This window comes from Artemia franciscana, chromosome 3, assembly GCF_032884065.1.
Source record: "Artemia franciscana chromosome 3, ASM3288406v1, whole genome shotgun sequence".
NCBI classification, from domain to species: Eukaryota; Metazoa; Arthropoda; class Branchiopoda; order Anostraca; family Artemiidae; genus Artemia; species Artemia franciscana.
Window position 1 is genome coordinate 15531125 of NC_088865.1, and position 22214 is coordinate 15553338.

The window sequence follows — 22214 nt, forward strand, 5'->3', positions numbered from 1 at the left end:
GAGATCCAGGATACACTCTTGGCTGTCACAATGAATTTTACAACAATGAATTGTTGAATTTTACAAATTCAAGAAAAAAGCTTAAAAAGAACCAAACAACTGAACCTCACTTTTTTTTCTGAAATGTTGGCCGGATCTCAATTCAATGAAGATCAGCATCTAAATTTGTTATCACTATTTTTATCACTGTAGTTCTAACAGGAGCTAAGAGCTCACATGACACTTGTGACGAGGTTGGAAGAGCCAAGAGCTCATATGGCATGAGCTCTAGAAAAATTCTAAGAATCAACAGATAAATTTAAAAGGAAAATCAGAGGCTTAATACCGGTCGGGATTTAAAATAAGAGCTCTGAGACACGAGGTCCTTCTAAACATCAAAATTCATTAAGATCCGATCACCCACTCGTAAGTCAAAATACCTCATTTCTTCTAACTTTTCCCCTCCCTTCAGTCCCCCCCCCCAGATGGTAAAATCGGGGAAATGACTTTATCAAGTCAATTTGTGCAGGTCCCTGACACGCCGACCAATTTTCATCCTCCTAGCACGTCCAGAAGCACTGAACTCGCCAAAGTACTGGACCCCCTAACTCCCCAAAGAGAGAGGATCCATTTCGGTTACGTCAATCACGTATCTACGACAGTTGCTTGTTCTACCCACCAAGTACCCACTCTAAGCGTTTTCCAATATATCCGGTTTCCCCCTCAGACTCCCCCCCCAATGTCATCAGATCTGGTTGGGATCCAAATAAGAGCTCTGAGCCATGGGTTTCTTCTAAATAACAAATTTAAAAATACCTCACGAACGGTCACCTGTTCTTAAGTTAAAAATCCGTCAATTTTTCTAATTTTTACGAATTAACACCCCTTCCAACTCCCCCAAAGAGAGCGGATTCAGTCTGGTTATGTCAATCACGTATCTAGGACTTGTGCTTATTCTTCCTACCATGTTTCATCCTGATCTCTCCACTCTAAGCGTTTTCCAAGATTTTCGGTTCACAACCAACTCCCCCCAATGACATTGGGTCCGGTCGGGATTTAAAATAAGAGATCTGAGTTACGAGGCCCTTCTAAAATATGAAATTTAATTCAGATCTGATAACTCCTTCTTCATTTAAAAATATCTCGTTTTACTAATTTTTCAGAATTAACCCTCCCCGAACTCCCCAAAGAGAGGGAATCCGTTTCGCGTGCATCAATCACGTATCTAGGATTTGCACTTGTTTTCCCCACCATGTTTCATCCTAATCCCTCCACTCTAAGCGTTTTCCAAGATTTTGGGTTCCCCTCTCCAACTACCCCCAATCTCACAAGACCTGGTCGAGATTTGAAATAAAAGCTCTTAGACACGATATCCGATTACCCGCTCATAAGTTATAAATACCTCAATTATTCTAATTTTTCCGAACTAAGACCCTCTCCAACTCCCCCAAAGAGAGCGAATTCAGTCCGGTTATGTCAATCACGTATCTAGGACTTGTGTTTATTCTCCCACCAAGCTTCATCCTGATCTCTCAACTCCAAGTGTTTTCCAAGATTTCCGGTTTCCCACCTCCCCCCCCAATGACACTGGATCCGGTCGAGATTAAAATAAAAGATATGAGTTACGAGATCCTTCAAAATATGAAATTTCATTAAGATCTGATCACTCCTTCGTAAGTTAAAAAATACCACATTTTTCTAATTTTTCAGAGTTAACCCTCCCCCCAACTCCCCCAAAGAGAGCGAATCCGTTCCGGTTATTTTAATCTCGCATCTAGAGCTTGTGCTTATTTTCCCCTTTCCCCACCAAGTTTCATCCCGATCCCTCCATTCTAAGCGTTTTCCAAGATTTTAGGTTCCCCCTCCAACTCCCCCAATGTCACCGGATCCGATCGGGATTTAAATAAAAGCTCTGAGACACGATATCCTTCTAAACATGAAATTTTATTAAGATCCGTTCAACTGTTCTTAAGTTAAAAATACCTCATTTTTTCTAATTTTTCTGAATTAACCGTCCCCCACTCCACCCCAGATGATCGAATCGAAGAAATGACTATTTGTAATCTAATATGGTTTGGTCCTTGATACATTTGCCAAATTTCATCGTCCTAGCTTATCTGGAAGTGCCTAAACTAGCAAAACCGGGAACGACAGACAGACCGACAGAATCTGCGATCGCTATATGGCACTTGATATTTACCAAGTGCCATAACAATGCAGGATTATTCTTACCTGATATGCAGGATGAGCAGAGCTTATGAAATTATGATGACTAGTTGTATATTGGCTTGTAGCGGTGCAAAAAGTCGGTGGCATCATCATCGTTGAGTACGTTGGATAGTGGCTAGGTAAATGAGGTTGAGGAGGAGAAGGTAGATTAACCATATGATTTGATTCACTCAGTGCCGCCACTCCTGTTGACATATCTTGAAGCATTTCAAGGGCATCAACCGTTCCACCAGTAAGCTACATACCATTTATAATAATTTAATAAGATAATACAATTAAAAATAGAAAACAATATAATAAAATATTAACCATAAAAATTAGATCATCTTAAAAAGGATAATAATAATCATAAGCTGTAAGAAAGGAGCGACCCGGCTCAATAGTAATCGAAGCTAAAAAAAAAACGGTATTTTGATACCAATAGATATATAAACAAAATTGTTTTTTTATGCTTATTTCAAACATATAAGTTTTATTAAATTTAGTCTTATCCATCAAAGATTACGAGCCTGAGAAAATTTGTCAGACTTTCGAAAAAATGGAAACACCCCCTAAAACTCATATAATCTTAATAAAAATCACACCGCAAGATTCAGTGTATCTGAAAACCCTACTGTAGAGGTTTCAAGCTTCTATATTTGAAAATGTGGAATTTTGTACTTTTTGCCAGAAGAAAGATCACGGATGCCCGTTTATTTGTTTTTTTGTTTTTCCAAGGGCGATCGTATCAACCCAGTGGGCCTATAACATCGGAAAAGGGTTCGTCCTAATGGAAATTAAAATTCGTAGTCCCCTATTTAAGTGACCAAAAATTGGAGGGAAAATAGGCCCCCTCCCACGCCACTTTTCCCAAAATCGTCCGATCAGAATTCTAAGATTGATGTTTTGTTCAACATGGTTGAAAGGCGTGATAATTATGTCTTTGGAGTTAACATGACCCCCCTCCCGATCCCCAGGGGAAAGGTCCTTAAGTTAAAAAATTTGCCCATTATTTACGTATAGCATTTGTGGGAGTATGCATACATTTTTTGGGTGGGAGGGACGAATTTTTTGCTGGGTGGACTTCGCACGAGGAGAATTTTCCATGGAGAGATAATTTTCCAGGGGGTGAACTTTATAGAGGAAATTTTACACTGTGGGAATTTACCAGAATTCCTGTACGAAATTTCTTTATATTTCTTACTTTCTCTTAACTGACTTAATTTTACGCGTGGAGGTGTTAAGGGTAATTGTGCGGGATAAATTTTCACCAGGATTGAATTTTTCAGAGGATATTTCCGTGGGGAGCCGGATTTCATGGCGTTATTTAAAAAACCATCAGAGATTAAGTAAAAAAAAGAAGTTTTTTCAACTGGAAGTAAGGAGCAATATTAAAACTTAAAACGAACAGAAATTGTTACATATACGAGGGGAATTGCCCCCTCCTCAAAACCTCGTTCTTTACTCTAAAGTTTAAATTTTGCCCCAATTCTTCAAAAACGACTCCTGAAACACAAAGGTCGTTTAATTGAACAGTAAGTAATTTTTTTTTAATGGCGAAAAACTTTAGCGTGAAGAGCGAGGTGTTGAGGAGGGGGCAACCTAATAACGTCTGTTCGTTTTAATTTTTAATAATGCTCCTTACTTTCAGTTGAAAAAAAAACTTCTTTTTTTTATTTAATATACAGGAACATCTGAAAATGTAGCACGGTGATTCAATTAGCAAAAAGAATTCTTTTGTAATTGCGACTAAAATGTAAGAAAAAGGCACAGAAATAATGGTAAAACGCCATGTTTTTTCAAAGGAAGTAGATTCATAAAAAACTAAACTTATTGATGTCAAGGAATCGTAAAGGAGAGGAGGGTGTGGTCATTTGGAACTGTCTATACTTTTAATCAGGTTTGAGACGAAGCTGAACCTATACCTATGATATTCAAGTGTAAATTGGTGTAAACTAAGATCCTTGGACGCCAAAGTACATTCAGTGATATGGTTTGTGATAAACACAATCAGTTGATACACTTGAAGCAATTCGAGGAGGGTTTCAGCCGTATTGAGTTAAAAATTTTTAAATTAATCGACAATTCTATCCGTGGACTATGGGTCATGTTATATAAAAATAAAACGATACTATTAACAAAGGTAATAACAAGAATAATGGAGAAAAATAATAATATAATTTGAGGCCCAGATTTTAGGAATAATCTTAAACACATTATTGCCAGTAAATAATTAAGAACAAGCACAGCTTAAATACAACCATAAGCTGTTTTTAGATACAGAAACCAAAAAATATGTTTGTAGTTAGACATGAATTTGTTTTCAAATTAATGAAGAAAATCGTTCCTCATGCTAATTTTTCGCTTATTAATACCTTTCTATGTAGAGATATATAGAAATCAGCCGCTAAAACACAGAAAATTGTCGGCACTAGAACAGTCTCTGCCTCTCTCAAGTATAAAAAAGTAAATATGTGAAAATATTTTCGTAATGATTGCCTATATTTTCAGAACTTTTACTGGTTTGCAGCAAACTCTCACGCGTATTGTCACATACGTTATAACAACCAAACAGAAAATGTCATTTTAGTTAAAAAACACACAAAATCGTGATGCGTTCTTAAAAGAACAAACTCGGTCATACAACATCAGCTCGTCATTACATTTTTCACAGTTATTTCTTAGTCATTTAATAGCTCGTTTTATATAGCTAGTTTTCATTGTTACATTTGTAGTCGGGTCCACAGTACAACACATTGACAGCTATCAGCCCTAGTCGTATCGCCTTGACCAATCCCTAGTTGTCTCCTTTTTTATTTTTATCGGTTTAAATCTTTATCTATACCATTAATTTTAAGACAAACTATCAATTTCAAGCCACAAAGAAAATGGAAAACTAGAGGTTTTTAGCATGAACGGAGCAGAAATTAAGACCTATTATCGTCATCGAAAGCATATTGCTACCCAGCAGAGTAAGCAAAAGTAAAAACCTCTATTACAAGAAGTAACAGCTTTGCTGTAGAATGCTGCTCCCGAAATAAAATAAGAACAGTAAAAAAGTGTCTGTAGCAAAATTCATAAACAGTAGCCTTGGTACTGGTGTAGTTTAAAACAACAGAAGCATAGACGGCTTTTAAGATTTTCCCTGGTAAATTTCGGTGGTGTCAACTTTATGCTTTTAAAGGCTTTTTCTACTGGGTTTTTCTTTGTATTAAATAACAGTGTTAACTATCAATTTCTCTCAGATCGCGGAACAAAAGTCTTGAATAACAAAATTAGGTACTTAAATATCCCGGAAGCACCCAAGACGTGAAATTAGGATAACTCCAATGAAATGTACCAAAATATCATGAAAATATAATGCTTTAGCAAAAAGAAAGTATGGAAACTACAGAAGAAAATTATGGAAAGTAGGCCGCTCAGAACACATTGTATTAAATGCTTAACCCATCTTAATCATCTATATATTAAATATTTAATCAAAATATACGTGCATCGTAGTTTTTCTCACTGAGATTAAGCTAATTATAACCGAATGCAGAAAGACAAACCGGCTTTACTCACATCAAACATATCAGAACTTGAGTGTTTTCGGGAACCAAAATCATGAGCTAAAAATTCTCAGAAAAATTTTATTGGGCCGGGGAATTCAAAAAACATAGGAAAGCATAAACATTGGCTGCTAGACTAGCATATCCTTGAAGAAATCTATAGGGAACCAACAAAAGAGTTTGCTCACTCACTATATCAATGATTTACTGCCGAAACCAGTTTTCTTGCTTGGTAGTATTATCTGTCTTGAATATACCCTTTAAAATTTCCAACAATCATGGTTGCAGCGCTAGCTGCAACCTAGTAAAGAAGGAAACATGGCATATAAAACAAAAAAGAAAAAGGGTAAAGGATACGGCATTAGACTTTACAGTCCCTACCGGCGGTGCTGATCTCCGTTTCTTGGCCCTTCAGCCAGGAAGGGCAATGGGGGGTTGGGGGCCAACCATCCTGTGCTTTTGCACACCCTTCCTGTTTACCTTCACCAGATTTCTCCTGGTACCCATTTAGAGCTGGGTCGACTCTGGCTAAGCTTACAGAGTCGCGCCACTGACCCCCGTCCAAAACTGAACAATTGGGTATATATTCAAAACAGGTTTATAAAAACTGGCTAGTAAAAAAAAAAAGGCCTCTTGTGGCTTATTCAGGAACGGTAACTATTATCTTCATTAATTTAAATCGTAAAATGTCATTGTCAAAACAAATTTAATGGAATTGGAAAAATAGCCCAAAACTCTAAAAAGGCCTCAGATCGAGATAACATGCACCATCGGAATCACCATGGTCGAAAATCTAAACAGGAAACTTACAGTCCCCCGACATGAAGAACAAGGAAAATACCCTTTTTGCATGGGTAGCACCAATGTGTCCTTTTTTTTCGTTTTTTTGTCCATTTTCCCCAAAAATGATTCACGTTACATTATCAACAACATTAGATATATATATATATATATATATATATATATATATATATATAAAAAAAATAGCATATGGAATACAAATGTTAGTAAAACCGTTAGCTGACAATTTTTGTTAGGATAATGAAAAACGCCTTTAGTGGCCAGCTTCGGTTTCTACTAAAACTTCCCGTTCAAACTTGTGCTTAGTCAACAATCACAAGGAAGAAATAGATTATGTGTTAGTATTCGTTTGGGTCAGAAATTGATTTCTAGACAAGCCCATAAGTAAATTGAACTTGAATGTTCCCATACTCTTTATTTAGGAGTTTAAGATCATAGTTGAGATAATTTAAAATGCTTTATGAAAAGCAAAACATATTTTGGAAACACAACACCTTTAAGGTCTTGACAACTGATGAAGTGAATATCACTATCAACTTTTTGAATTGCTTTGGTAATAATGGACACTTACTTGATGTTGTCGTTGATTGACTGAATTGGCAGAACATGATGACTGATAAGCGCTCTGATCCTGTTTTATTGCTGATCCTGGGTGCTTCGGTATAAGATTAGATGCTAAGGCCTCTGCGTGACCCATTAAAAAACTATCTTGAAAGGAGCAGAACAGGTCACTCTGTGAGTACAAGATCCCTGTCGTGTAATCTTTAACCTAGAAGAGAAATCTTTAAATTCAGAAGCGAATTTATTCCATCTAAACTAATTAATACAACGAGTACACAAGTACGTGGAAAAGATTTGATCCTGATACACGATATATAATACGGATGTTGGTATACTCATCAATCATGTTGGATATTAATTATATAAAACCAAACAAGTTCTTTTTAGCTAAAAATAAGAAACAACATTAAAATTTGAAACGAACAAGAATTATTCCGTATGTGAGGGAGACTGCCCCTTCTTCGTCCCTTGCTCTTTACGCTAAAGTCGGAATATTTGTCTGCTCAAACACAAGACCCGTTCAATTTAGATGAGAAGGATTTTTAAAGGACTCTAAGACTTTAGAGTGAAGACCGAGGGTTGAAGAAGGGGCAGCCTCCTCATAAACGGAATAAATTCTGTTTGTTCCAAGTTTTGATGTTGCTCCTTACTTTCAGTGGAATTTTTTCTTTTAATTTAACTTCTAATTGTTTTTCAAACTGTGCCAGGAAATCCTCCACCCCGTGTAACATTTCTCCTGGAAATTATTTCCCGTAAACTTCCCTCCCCACGGATACCCCCTTCCCCCCACAGAAAATTATCCAAAAGTTTATCGTATATTTCCCAGTAGCAAATACTATATGAGTAAAATATGAGTAAATTGCAAAACTTACAGCCATTTCCCCAGGGATTATAGAGGGCGAGGTCATCATCAAAAAGACAGTTATTAAACGTTCCAACTAAGCTGAATCAGATGTCTATCTCGACTTTTTTTTTATTGGATATTCTTGAGTGAAAAATGGGCGACAGAGAGGGATAGTTGCCCTCCAATTTATTGGTCACTTAAAAAGGGCACTAGAACTTTTGATATCCGTTCGTATCAGTTATTTCCCAATCTTCTATGACCATTAGTTCGATACGACCACGCCTGGGAAAAAACAACAAATAAACAAGCAACCGTGATCTTTTATCTGGCAAAAAATACAAATTCCTCATTTTGTCGATTCGAGCTTGAAACCTCTACAATAAAGATATCTTATATGTTAAATATGGTGGTGTGATTTTCATCCAGATCACTTGAATTTTTTGGTATTGTTTCCTCCTATTTTCGAAAATCTGGCAAATATTTCTCAGACTCTCGCTTTTGAAGGGTAAAACTAAACCTATGATATATTTCCAATATATCATATCATCGAATATTATTTACGGCACGAACAAATCAAACAACAAAGTGGATCAAGACGAAACGGGACCGGGACCCTCTTGAGGAGCAGATTACCTACTTGAAAATAGTAGTAATAATTATAATGTTTAGGTAAACGTCAGTGAAATTTGAACAAAGGAAGGTAATGGTAAAAGTGTAGGCACTGAAGAAGAGTTGAATGTGTCTACGCTAGAAAATCAAGAATCAGAATAAGTTCTTGATTTTAATGACCCAGCTACTTTGTCTGACAGGTGAGATGGCACTTTTCGGGTATCTCTTGTTCAACATGGTCCTCATCAGGAAAAGGATATTAATTTTCTACTCGATATCGGTTGTAGGAGGTTTTCAGAAACTCATTTCAAAAGACAACTAGCCAACGGTGAATATATCTATCGTAGGTGGTTGCTATGCTCAAAATTTAATGATTTGGCTTTCTTCTTTTGTTGTAAACCTATCTTCAAATCAACTTCACCGCAAAGTTTACGTTCAGAAGGGTTTATGTTTCAAAGTTTGAGTTCTCGATGAAATAAGTGACGGTCAAATAAGTTGCTTTCATGAATTGAAGGAATTTGAGCTAAGATTAAATAAAAATAAAACTAAATATGATGAAAATTTACGGCTGATGAATCAAGAAAAAAATATTGGAAAAGTGTCTTGGAAAGAACAATTGTTCTTTTGTGAGTTTTTGGAGCTCAAAATCTGGCACTTCGAGGAAAACACGAGAAACTCTTTACAGCCGTAATGGAAACTTCTTGAAATTTCTGGAACACTTGGCGTTATTTGACCCGTTGATGCATGAGCATCTTCGAAAAAATAGAGATAATGAGAGAAAGGTATATTACTTGAGTAAAGATGTTCAGAATGAAATGATCAAACTGTTAGCAAACGCCGTGCAGGCTAAAGCTATTTCTCTAGTCATTGCTGCAAAGTATTACTCTATAATTCTTGATTGTACTCCAGACATCAGCCATACAGAGAAAATGACTGTTATAGTAAGATTTGTAGCTATCAGGGAAACTACAAGTGAAATTCAAGGCCACTTGCTAGGTTTCATACCCTTGACTGAGACAACTGGTGCTAGTTTAACTGAAGCAATTGTTGATAAGCTGAAAGAGCTCGAACTTTGCATCGACGATTTACGCGGTGAAGGCTATGATAACGGAAGTAATATGACAGGTAAACACTCTGGAGTACAAAAGAGAATCGAAGAGATAAACCCAAGAGGGCTGATTCCCAAGAGGGTTGAGAGGTGCATTATTGCTTGGAGGGTTTGAAGCTCTTTGCTTTGGTTCAAGAAATTTATGTTTATTTTTCTGCTTCAACACAACGTTGGAGTACTTTAAAAACATGTAAATAAATTGACGCTTAAGCCACTTCGTAAAACCAGATGGGAAAGTCAAATAGATGCTCTCGTACCTGTTCGATATCAACTGGGTCATGTTCATAGCGCTTTAATGGACATGTATGAAGATCGCTCCTTAAAAGGGTCAACAGGTAACAACTCGCAAGTGCAAGCTTTAGGTAAAAAAAAACATTGAAATATACGATTTTGTCGTAAGTGCGATACGTTTATACGTACGATTTTTATGGCACAGTATACCTTTGAAATTAACATAACAAGTAAGCAGTTACAATCCAATCAATTTGATTTGGCGGCTGCTAAAGATAAACTAAGCAAAACTAAATTTTACTTACACACGTTACGTTACGACGAGTTTGAAAGTATTCTAGTCGACGCCAGAGGAGTGACAGAGGAGCTAAATATTCAACCCTTATTTGAAACAGAAACCCTGCCTACTTGGATAAAAAAGAAGAAAAAAGAGTTTGATTAAGAGGCGGATGACGGAACCTTTGGTATCCCCTCAAGAACATTTCAAAGACAATTTCCATTTTGCCATTCTCGATACTGCAATTTCTTCTTTGAATGAAATATTTCAACAGTTAGAAGAGGTTACTTCTATGCTCAGATTTAGATACATACATATCCAAGGTAAATGTCGCAACAACAAAGTCCCTGATGGACGGTTGTATGCATTTGCAACATTTCCTCTCAAACAATGAAGCTAAAGATGTTGTTCAAGCCATTGCTAGGAGAGTACCCAAGAATGCAAATCCAGAAGAAGTCTTTGACTTCGTCATAAACAATGACCTTAAGGACGGTGCCTCAAATTTGTCCATGGCTTTACGGATTTTGCTGACTCTGCCTGTGCCTGTTGCTTGTGGTGAGCGTAGTTTCTCGAAGTTTAAATTAATTAAAACTTATATTCGATCCACCATGACGCAAAGAAAGGTTTCAAGGACTGGCCACTCTAGCAGTTGAACAAGACTTGGCAAAAGACATCGACTTGAATGGACAGGTGACTTCTTTCACAAAGATGAAATTTAATAAAAAGTAAATTGTAAAATGCATACCTTCTCTCTTTTAACTTTTACCTTTTCCCTATAATCTATGTAAACTTTTACAATCAAAGTTATTTCTTTTGCTAAATTATTGGTTTTATTTTATAAGTTCCTATTATGTACCTAATGAAATAAATACTCTGACACTGAGGTTTTAGCAAATAATTGTCTATCATTATTATGGTTGTGCTAGTAGCCACACTGGTTAGATTTTCCTAGTTAAGTATTTTTTATATTCTTTGTATTTGTATATGCAATTTGTGATTGTGTATGTAAATTAATGTAATAGTCTTGTTAAGTGCAAAAAAAACAAACATAAGAGGTAGCAATTTTGGATAAGGGGTTCAATTGAGGAAAAAAGTAGAAACAAAAAATATAATTGGGGGAGGACTGGGCAAAAAAACATCTTGCTTAGGATAGCAGAATAGGTTGCGCCGGCCTTGCATACTTTCAAAAAACCAGCTTCTTAAAGTAGTTACAACTATACGAATCTCGTACCCCCCACCCTCAACATTTTTAAGAATTTTCGTGGCTTAATTCATGGTAAACTTCTATGAATTAACTCCACTATTTATTCTCCAGTTCTCGACGCCTCATCTCATAGTGCATATTCAATTTTATAAAGTCCTAATGGATCCAAGTCTTTGTCGGTAAACAGAACAAAGGTAATACAATCTTCTTAATCCCTTGAATCATCAGGAACCAGGACGAAAAGGCACATTGCTTTCCTCTCGGGATTCGACCGAGGGTCCTTTAGGAATTCCTGACCAATCAGATTGTACTTCTTGTGCTGATTTAGAATCGATTTCAGTATGTTTCGGAGAATTCTTGGCTAAAGAGTAAATGGAGACAGAATTTAGATTTGTATTCGTGTCAACATTAGTATTCCTAAGCGTATTTAGAAAAATTAAGCTAGAAAGAATTATATAGAAAAAATGCATTAAACTTTTATTTAAAGTTGGCTGGTTTTCAAGTTCTTTTTGTAAATTCATGCCAACATTGTCTTAGTTGTAAAGCCACGATTAAATTTAAAAAAGTCCCATCTTAGTTCAGAAAAAGAGCAAATACTGGATGTAGAAAAGTTCTTAATGCTCATTCAGCTCATTTTCATATTTCATGGGAAGGGAAGCAATTATATCTAAATCCTCGATAGCGCTTTCTTCGTTAAACCAACTGTATTATTTCTTAAGCAAAGCACTTCTCAGAGGTGTTACGGACAATGACCATTGGAAAGATCATAATATTGTCTCTTAAGAATTATCTTGTAGTTTGCACTCCCTATCTCACAAACTAAGCGTGGAAAATACAGATATTCTTATTCATATTCGTCAAAATTGCTGTTTGTCTTTATGAGGGGTGTTGGAGATCTAAGATTTTACGTATGTTCTGGAACAAATTGTTCAAATGTTTAGTTAGATAATAATAAATATTATAGTTGGGATTCCCATACAGGGGAAGAGGGAAATTTCTTACTAGGAGAATTTTGAATGCCTTGACAAAAGAAAAAAAAATTATATCCACATATAACTGAGATTCAGTTAGATACAATTCAAATTGAACATTCTGTTCAGAAAATATTGCAGAATATTTGGAAGTTTGAATACTCTCTCCCCCCCTAATGACAGGAGTATCTTCGCCTCTTTTTTTGATAAGTTTCAGTTCAAAAATAAAGAGCATTTCTTTTTCTCCATTTGTTGTGTATCCTCATTAAATATCCATAGCTCCTTAAACTATTCATACGGAGAGACTTCAAGGTAAATGACTTGCCACTTTTCGTTGTTTAATCATTCAGTAGAATCCTTACCAACTTGTTGATGGTTGGTAAGGCTTAGGAAGATCTTCCCAGAAAGCTAACGTGCAAAAGCTGGTTCCGTATTTATTATTTACGTAAAGGAAAAGGGCTAAGATCAAAATCGAAGTAAATAGGAACTTAGAAAATATTTGCATATAATCTATTCCTATCCAGGAAACAAAGTTGATTTTTTTATAAGAATACTTTCTTATAGAAATATTCAAAATGCTCTTTTACAGAAGGTTTACTTCATCATCGATATCATCAACAAAAAAAGATTGTTTTATTCTTTTTTCGTGCGAGTTGACTAATTTTGTGAGTCAACTCTTCTATTTTCTGTCGTCCTTCAATAAAAAACAAAAAAACAAAAAAAAACGTAAAAAGTAAAAAAAACAACGCATAAGATAAAAAACGAGTTTTTTTCGGCTGAAAGTAAGAATTAACATTAAAACTTAAAAAGAAAAGAAATTATTCCGTATTTGAAGGGAGCTATCCCTTCCTCTGCCCTCGTTCCTTACGCCTAAGTCTTAAAGATCTTTAAAAAATTAAATTAAAAAGAAAATTTGTACTGAAAGTAAGGAGCAGCATTAGAACTTAAAACTTCTCATTCAAGCTCAACGGCCAGGGGCGTAGCTACGGTATTTTTAGTTGGGGGGGGTAAAGTAGGGGGGCTATTCAAGGGGGTGTTATTCAAGTGGTATTGAAGAAAAGAAACGTTTTTTAATGGCGAAAAACTTTAGCGTGAAGAGCGAGGTGTTGAAGAGGGGGCAATCCCACTCATATACGTAATAATTTCTGTTCGTTTTAAGTTTTAATATTGCTCCTTACTATCAGTTGAATTTGTTTTTTATTTAATATTCAGGAATATCAGAACATGTATCACAGTAATTCCGTTCAATCTCTTTGGTCACTTAAAAGCCACTAGAACTTCCAATCTCCGTTCAAGTGAGCTATCTCCAGATATTCTATGACCATTGGTTCAATACTATTACCCCTGGTAAAAAAAAAATAAATAATAAACATGCATCCGCGATCTTCCTCTGGTAAAAATACAAATTCCACGTTTTTGTAGATAAGATTTTAAAACCTCTGTAGTAGGGTTTTCTAATATGCTGAATCTAAGGGTTCAATTTTCATTTGACATTTTGGGGGTGTATCACCCCTTTTTCAAAAATCATGTGAATTCTTTCAGTCTCCTAGCTTTGGTAGGGATATTAAAATTATCATTAATAGTTCATTAATATCATTAATAATTCAAAATCATTTCCTAAGAATTTGGAAGGGACATAGAATTTATTCTATATTTATTAGAAGGAACATAATTCATTAATGATTTTTTATGTATTTAGAATCAGTATAAAAAGCAAATTCTTTTGATTGATCGATTGTTATCAAAATTACGTTTTAGAGTTTCGGTTACTACTGTTCCGAATCGCTCCTTACTTACATTTCTTTACCACGAATTTTTTATATACTCTCTTTTTCACGACAAGGGATTAGTCCTTGACGGTTTTATAATAAATGCGTTTCAATATATTATTTAGTACCTCATTTTAGAGTGGATTAAGCAGAATCATTCTAAGAAAGATTCACCTAATTTCTTAGTTCTAAATGTATCTCTTTTTTCAAAAAGAACTTTCTTTGTTATTGGTAAAAACAGTCGCTTTTCCTTAGCTTAAAATATCTGAAAAGTTTACAATTTTTGCGCAATTTCTCAAAGCTTAAAAAAAAGTCAAAAATTTTGTTATCTGCATTTTGTTATATTTGTACGAGTCGGACAATTTTTTGGGGAAATGAGAGGTGTTTAAACCCTCCCCCCCCCAAAAAAAAAATATCGAAAAACTTTGGTATATTATATCTCAAAAAGTCTTACTAATACAAAAATTTTTCATAAAAAAAGAAACCAATAAAAAATCAAGATTGCCAGATTGTTTTGTTTTTTTTTCAAAATCATTTCTTAAGAATTTGGAAGGGACATAGAATTTATTCTGTGAGGTCTCGACCAGAAGTTTTATGCTCTATATGAGTGCGACATTGAACGATCCTTTGGAATTTTCGGAGCTATAACATTTTTAATTTGCCTTTTCTTCGCACGTCCTACTTACAGTTCGTCACCGCAAACCGTTTGACTATTCAGTATATTAGAAAAAAAATGTTCTAATTTTTTCTGTGAGAACTACTAGAAAGTTTTACGATTTCAGAGAAATTTTCTCCTTTGTTTCATTATTTTCATGCCATTTTTTTTAATTCATGCTCTTCATCGTTACCGAGGTTAAAAAAAAAAGAAAAAAACTGCAAAAATGATAGCGTTTCTCTTCAACACAATAAATCAACATGGCAAAGAATCGAGGTTGAGATTGGCCTGAAATGACATATCAAGCACAACTTTTGATGAAAGCAGAATTTTAAAACACAATATTATGAATAAGTCCTGCTACCCTAAAAAATAACGATTTCTACCACAATTTTAGCACTAGAAACGTTAGGCGACACTTTGGAAAGCGTGTTTCTCCTTTCAAGGGTATTTCCTTCTCTTTTCCCCTCTTTCTCATTTACTCGCTTTCCTAAAGTTGTTTATTTTGCATATACCTTGATCTTCTTTTACGTTCTTAAGGCCTAATAAGTGCATCGACGCCCAGGATGTCCTAGTTAAAGCCCAGGGCCATCAATTACCCTTCCCTAAATTTTGAACAATAGTTCATTTTGGTACTTTTATTGAAAAAATCAGAAAAAAACCACAATTGCCCCAAACCCAGATTTTGAAAATACATTTTGCTCCTATATATTCGGCTACTAGTGCAGGTGATCCGATTTTAAATTTTTCGTTGTGTAAAAGGGGAAAGGACAGTCCCTAAAATTCATTAGCAGTTAATTTATAATCATCTTTACTAACAATTTAACTTAAATTTGACTGGAAACCATGCTTCTGAATAAAGTTAAAGATATTCATTCATGTAATTTAAAAGAAAATCATGACAAACAGATATAAATGAAAGGCATATAAACAAATCAATACTGATAACAATTTAGGAAAAGACAACTGCTCTTTTCCCATGTTAATGTCATCAAATGATAGGTTTCAATATAGGGCGTCAAATTTAAGAGCCATTTCTGTATTTTTTTAACTTATGCAGCGGAAAAGAGGAATTTAAAGAATTATTTTCTTTTCGATTGAAACATTGACTATCCAACATTACTTTATAAATGTAACTTTTTCAAATTATTATTTGTAGAGTATTGAATTATGTGTACCGTATATCAGTTATGCATTGCTATTGGCGAAATCGGGAAAATGATTGGAAATCTTGGGAAAAGTTCAAAGGGTTTATTTGAAAGAATTCAATTTGAATAAGAGAGTTCAACTTGAAAGACCACAAAATATTTGAACTCTTACTTAAAAGCCACTGTGAAAATGTTTATATCCGTACTACTTTAAAACGCAATGTAATTTTACGTCTAAGATCTTTATTCTGACATATGGAATTTTGTGAAGAAGTGTTAAATCTGTTTAAAGCTAAAACCCTCTCAAAATATGGTTTTCCAGAGAACTGATGTAATCTGTTTCTTTTTACCATTTTCTTTGCTTCTCAAAATGATCAAAAAGTTGACAAAGTTAAGAAAAGTTGCTTCCCATATCCATTTTTTGTGTTATTTTAAATGCTGTAAAAAACCTGCCTTATTCAAGGAATTGTATCTCAACGAAAGTAAAAATAGCTAATTTGTTTTTCATTGATCCGATGTCCGATGTAATAATATTTTATGACACGCTAATTTTGGACTTAATGTATATGTAATGCTGTTTAATAGGTCTCCTTTTCGATTCTTCCTCATTAAAACCAAGTGTCAGGTTATCTTGATGACCCTTTTTCCAATTTGCATTACTATAAAAAGACTATAATTTTGTAGAGTGTGGACAATCTTTAGGAAAATGATTTGTAAAAAATGGAGGTTCACCACATTTCATATGATTTATGAAATATTTTAATCAAACAGTTCGTGGTAACGAGCTATAAGTAAGGAGCGATTCGGCTCAATAAAACCGTAACTCTAAGAAACAGAGTCTTGAAAACATTGGGTTCATCAAAAGAGCCGAATTCAAATGCTTATTCAAAATATATAAAATTCATAAGGTTTAATGTTACCAACCAAAAGTCACGTGCCTGAGAAAATTTGTTCAATTTTTGAAAAAGGGATAAAACACTCCCAAAACATAGAGTGATCTAAATGAAAATCACACCATCAGATTCAGCTTATCAGAAAACCTTACGGTATGCATGTTTACTATTTTTTACCAAGGGGTGATCATATCGACCCAGGGGTCCTAGAATATTGTGAGAGGGCTCAATCAAACGGAAATTAAAAGTTCTAGTGTCGTTCTTAAGTGACCAAAACATTAGAAGGCATCTGACCCCCCTCACACTCCCTTTTTGTACCAAAGCCATCTAATCAAAATTTTGGAGTATCCTTTTGTTCAGTTTAGTCATAAGATCTAATACCTATGTTTTTGAGGTTGACTTGACCCCCAACAGCCTCCGGTGGAAGGACTGCAATTTATAAGCCTTGCATATCGCTAACATGTATCATTGGCTATTGAAAGGTATAGCCTTCATATATTTTTCTGTGGGATTGTTCTGGTGGGATGGGGAGGTTTATCTGACGGGAAGGGGGGATAAGCTGGGCGATATTTCCTTGGAAGAATGTTTCGTAGGTTAAGGGAATTTTTCATGGATAGGGAATATTAAACTGGAACAACATTAAACTTAAGCAACGTTAAAACTTAAAATGAACAGAAATTATTACGAATATGAGGAGGTTTACCCCTCCTCACCGCCTCGTTGTTTGCGCAATTTTTTAAACTTAAAAAAACTTATTATTCTAATTAAACTGCACTTGTGGTTCTAAGAGTCATTCTTAAATAATTGGGACAAAAAGTCACGCTTTAGAGTAAAGAGCGAGGTAATGAAGAGGGGGAAACTCCGCTCATATCCGTAATAATTTCTGTTTGTTTTAAGTCTTAATGCTGCTCCTTACTTTTAGTAATATTTTTCGATTTAATACAAAGAAGCACGCTTCCAAACAATCGGGATTTCTGTTGAAAAATGGATATTATGAAAAATTAGTCTTGTTTTTAGATATCAACTAATTACATAATAAGAAATCTGTAACATGTAGACATAAATATTGTGCCCAGCTCAAAATGTATGGTTTAAAATTTTTCTTTGCTTTTTGTTTATGTGCGATTATTCACATTCAAAGTTTCCAAGGGCTTTTTTCGATTTTTGTGGGTTTTTTCTCTGTGAAAAGCATACAATTGATGCATTATATTCTTATGCATCCCCTTCCCCTTTAGGAAAATTATTTTCTCTTAATCATCTTCTCCTCTTTCAATATAGTTTAGTAATCCTGAGTATCTAGTGCAAAGACTCAGTTATAATTATGTTTACTAATAATTATTAATGATTTTTTAGGCCATTGGAAACAATTAGGCTTTTCTATACATATTGTCACACAGCAATGCATGTTTAAATTGTTACACTCACTTCCAAATTATCAGCAATGGATTTAAAGCCCTTCTTGAGTGATTCCCCACCAATAGTTTTGGAAATAAATTACTCGGCAAGACACTTACCTCTGCTAGAACGAGAAGGGTCTCTATTATGTTACCATAATGACATAGAAAAGAAAACAAATACAATGTCAGGTGTCACTGATATAAACGACGGGAAAAACACAATTGCTCAAAAAAGGAAACCATTTTTGTTCCTTTCTATTATATTGCCTGCTGGATAATGAAGATAAAGTGACGGCACTTCACGGAGGGGCCTTGAATAAACCTATTATTAGCATCGTTATTTTTCCGAGTTTATACTGAGATACAGGGAACTTGAGACAGAATTACTGACCTTAACCAAATAATAAAATGTTGCTGATCAGAGAGAGAGAGAGGGGGAGTCTCTGGTGTCACAAAGCATACAGCAGTGGACCTCCTATCCTTGAAGATTCTTCTCCTCTGGCGTCTACCCCTTAGGCCTCTTGGTGCACATGAAAATATACAGAGTCTCTTTCATTCTTAGAGGGGGGGGGGGGGGTAATCTACTCCTTATTGGAAATACATAAACCTCGAGAATACAATCCCATCTGCATTCTGATTATTTAGTTAACTACTAATAACAACTCACCGCAGGACCAAGCCGTCTGAGGCCAACACAGCTACGCACGCTCCTCCTCCATCCTGATCTATTCAAAGCCTCCCTCTTTACACCCTCCCAGGAACTTCTAGTTTTCCTTTAATCTTTTTTTATCATATACTACCACCCCAATCACGGATGACCTGCTTTCCATTTAGCCCTCGACGGTTGGCCTAAAAGGACAATCTTTGGCAATATGTCATACTTCATCCACAGATTTAGTTAAATTGTAGCTTAAAAATCAAAGGTAATCTTTAATGAAGTTTATTGTTCAATACTGGCTTTTTGTGCACAGGGCTATCGTGGACAATAACTGGGGACCATTTCTTGCGACTCGAGCCTCAAAAGACTTAGGTGCAAGACGCTAATTTTCATTCATTTGTTAATATAAAAGTTTGTGCTAAGAGCTTGTTTTTGTTTTATTTTATTTTATGACTCCGTTGCAGCTGAACCCTTTTGTAACTGATCCCTCTGTGACAGAAACCATGTATCTGAACCTTCATGTGTTTGACCCCTGGGTAACCGAACCCCCATTAAACTCAACTCTCGTGTAGATCAACCCCGTGCAGCTGAACCCTCGTGAAACTGAATTATCCTGCAATTGAACTCTTATGCAACTCAAACCCCTGTGCAAGCGTGCAACTGAACCCTTGTTCAAATGAACAACGTTTAATTGAACACTCTTGAAACTCGCCCCATTCAACTGAACCCTCATGCAACCCCACCCCCGTATAGATGAATCCTCTTTCAACTGTCTAATAAGTCCAAGCAAAATAAAGAAAAATATAGATATAATGTAAATCCTTACTGGTCCCACCCACTTGGTTTTATAACGCTATAGAATAGACCCTGCTAAACAATTTGATCTATATATATATTAAATAAAAAAAACAAGTTTTTTCAACTGAAAGTAAGGAGTGACATCAAAACTTAAAACGCACAGAAATTACTTCGTATATGAAAGAGGCTGCTTCCTCATCTACGCCCCGCTCTTTACGCTAAAGTTTGACTCTTTCTCTCAATTCTTCTTTCTAAAACAGTAAAAAACAGGTTTTTTCTAAAAAACTGTAAAGCTGGATGCCTTTTCCGGTTCATCTTAGGTACAATAACCCAAACAAATGTTTTTACGTAACTTTAAAAGTGAAGTTGAAATGGCTTAAGGAGCCAAGTATAAAATCAGAGTTTTTACTCGCTCCTGGCCAAATCCTTACCCAAGCACTAACTAAAAAGCTCACAGTTTGCAACAAAACCAAAAAATAACTCTACCGGGTCATGATTTTGACAGTAAATTCCTTTCTGATTTTTTTTTCCGCTCAGAAAAGTTCTGGCGTTACCAAACGGGTAAAATGAGTTAAAAACTGCGAATGAAGCAAAAATCAAATTTTGAGCTTCTAATCAGCGCCAGTTAAGTTAGGTTAAGTTGGGTTGAGTTGGATCTAACAGGGCTTGATTTGAATGGAGGGAGTTGCACGGGAGCTCAGTTGAACGAGAATTCAGTTAAATAGGGTTGAGTTATGCTTGTGTTGTGTTGCACGGAGGTCCAGTTAAATAGACGTAAGTTGCACGACAGCTCAATTGAATGGAGCTGAGTTGCACTGGGGTTCAGTTGAACAAGGGTTCAACTAAATGGGGTTGGAATGCAAAGGAGCTGATTTACACGGGGGTTTAGTTGCACCTGGGGTCATATGCACAGGGTTTGACTACACTGGCTCGGTTTCACAAGGCTCAGTTACATCATGGTTCAGTTATACACGCACCAACAGGTTCATTTGTCATATTTTCAGCACCATCTTAGATGAGCACCATCTCATGTTTCTTTAAGGAGAAAAGACATTGTCAAAGGTGATATGTCTACATTGAAGGCACTTGCTGTGAATTTTATTTTGAAAGTATTAGTTAGTTGTCAAACCTTCAAGGCACTTAGATTTCTTCATCCTTTGTCGAAGCAATTTCAAAACAAGTAGTACAATCTGGACATGGCCAATTTAAAAATGTAGCTAATTGCGCTATTAGAACTGACAAAAATACCAAATCTCCTCTTTTTTCTTGAACAGATGTCCTCCTTGAGAAATTTTCAGATGGTAACCCTGTTTCTGCAAGGGGTACTCCGAGGAATTAATCGAGTCTCACCCTAGTATAGTCACCCTTCTTAGGGTTGAATCCAAGCAGAAATAAATTTGTGTGGAACTATGTACTATTAACGTAAAGTTAGTGCCGAATAACAGAAACAAAATATGAAAAAAGAAAACAGAATGTGAATACATTGTCTAAATATACAGTAAAAACTTTATTTTCCCTCGATTTTTCAGGTTCTAAAGAAATTTCTACATTATTTTAGAAGAGTGCAAATCCCTGTTTTGGCTCAACTGAATAAGCTTCCCAAATTCTTTTGCTTTCCCTTTCAAAGTCAATTGGCGGAAGCTTCTTTACTGTTTCCCATAAAGCCGATTAACTTTCAGAAGTCCCGAAAAAGAGACTACTCCAGGGACTAGTTCTAGTCTTATTAACTTTCATCTTACATCCTGACATATGTATCACAGAAAATATGGACTGTCGAATGGGTCTCAAGTTGCCCTGAAAGCAGAAGAAATGTAGAAAGAATGGAGAAAATCGGAATTTAACGTTTTGCACTTTTGTAGAACTCAAGTAAAGTGAGCACTATCTCAGTAAACAATGGTGGTAAACTAAGGGCATTTTATGAAAATGGAAAAGCAGTGTAGTCTCCTTTATAGTAGATAAAAAAAAAGAAGTTTTTTAAACTGCAAGTAAGGAGCGACATTAAAACTTAAAACGAACAGAAATTATTCCATATATAAAAAAGGTTGACTCGTCCTCAACGCATGGCTGTTTACGCTAAGATTTGACTCTTTCTCTCAACTCAACTTTTTAAAAAAATAAAAAAAAACTTTATCGTAAAAAGCGAGGCGTTGAGGAGAGGTGCTTAAAAGAGTTTCGGTTACTATTGAGCCGGGTCGCTCCTTACTACAGTTCGTTACCATGGACTATTTGATAATTTAGATAATGTGATCTGCACATTATCTAGGATTGAAAAATTGGTTCAATCCCGTTTCCTAGGGCTATAATGAAAGAAAGGTTGAGATGGCTAGGCGACGTTCTGCGGATGAAGGATGACAGATTGCCAAAAATTATCCTTTTTGGCCAACCGTCTGGTACTACATGGAAAGCTGGTCGTCCTGGCATAGGGTGGGAGGATGTCAAAAATAAATATTTAAAGGAAATGGGAGCTTCCTGGGAGGGTGTAAAGAGGGAGGCCTTGAATAGATTAGGTTGGAGGAAGAATGTGCGTAGCTGTGTTGGCCTCAGGTGGCTTG

The 22214-nt window shown here is 35.6% G+C and overlaps 1 protein-coding gene across 1 annotated transcript in view; it reads right to left on the reverse strand.

Moving 5' to 3' along the window:
- LOC136024622 (inhibitory POU protein-like) overlaps positions 1-22214 on the reverse strand; it is a 56661-nt gene that overhangs the window by 23996 nt on the left and 10451 nt on the right. The window contains exons 3-4 of the mRNA XM_065700052.1: positions 7111-7308; positions 2212-2445 (exon numbers count right to left, since the gene is read on the reverse strand). Of these exons, the coding sequence (XP_065556124.1) occupies positions 2212-2445; positions 7111-7308 (432 nt within the window). The remainder of the gene's footprint in view (positions 1-2211; positions 2446-7110; positions 7309-22214) is intronic.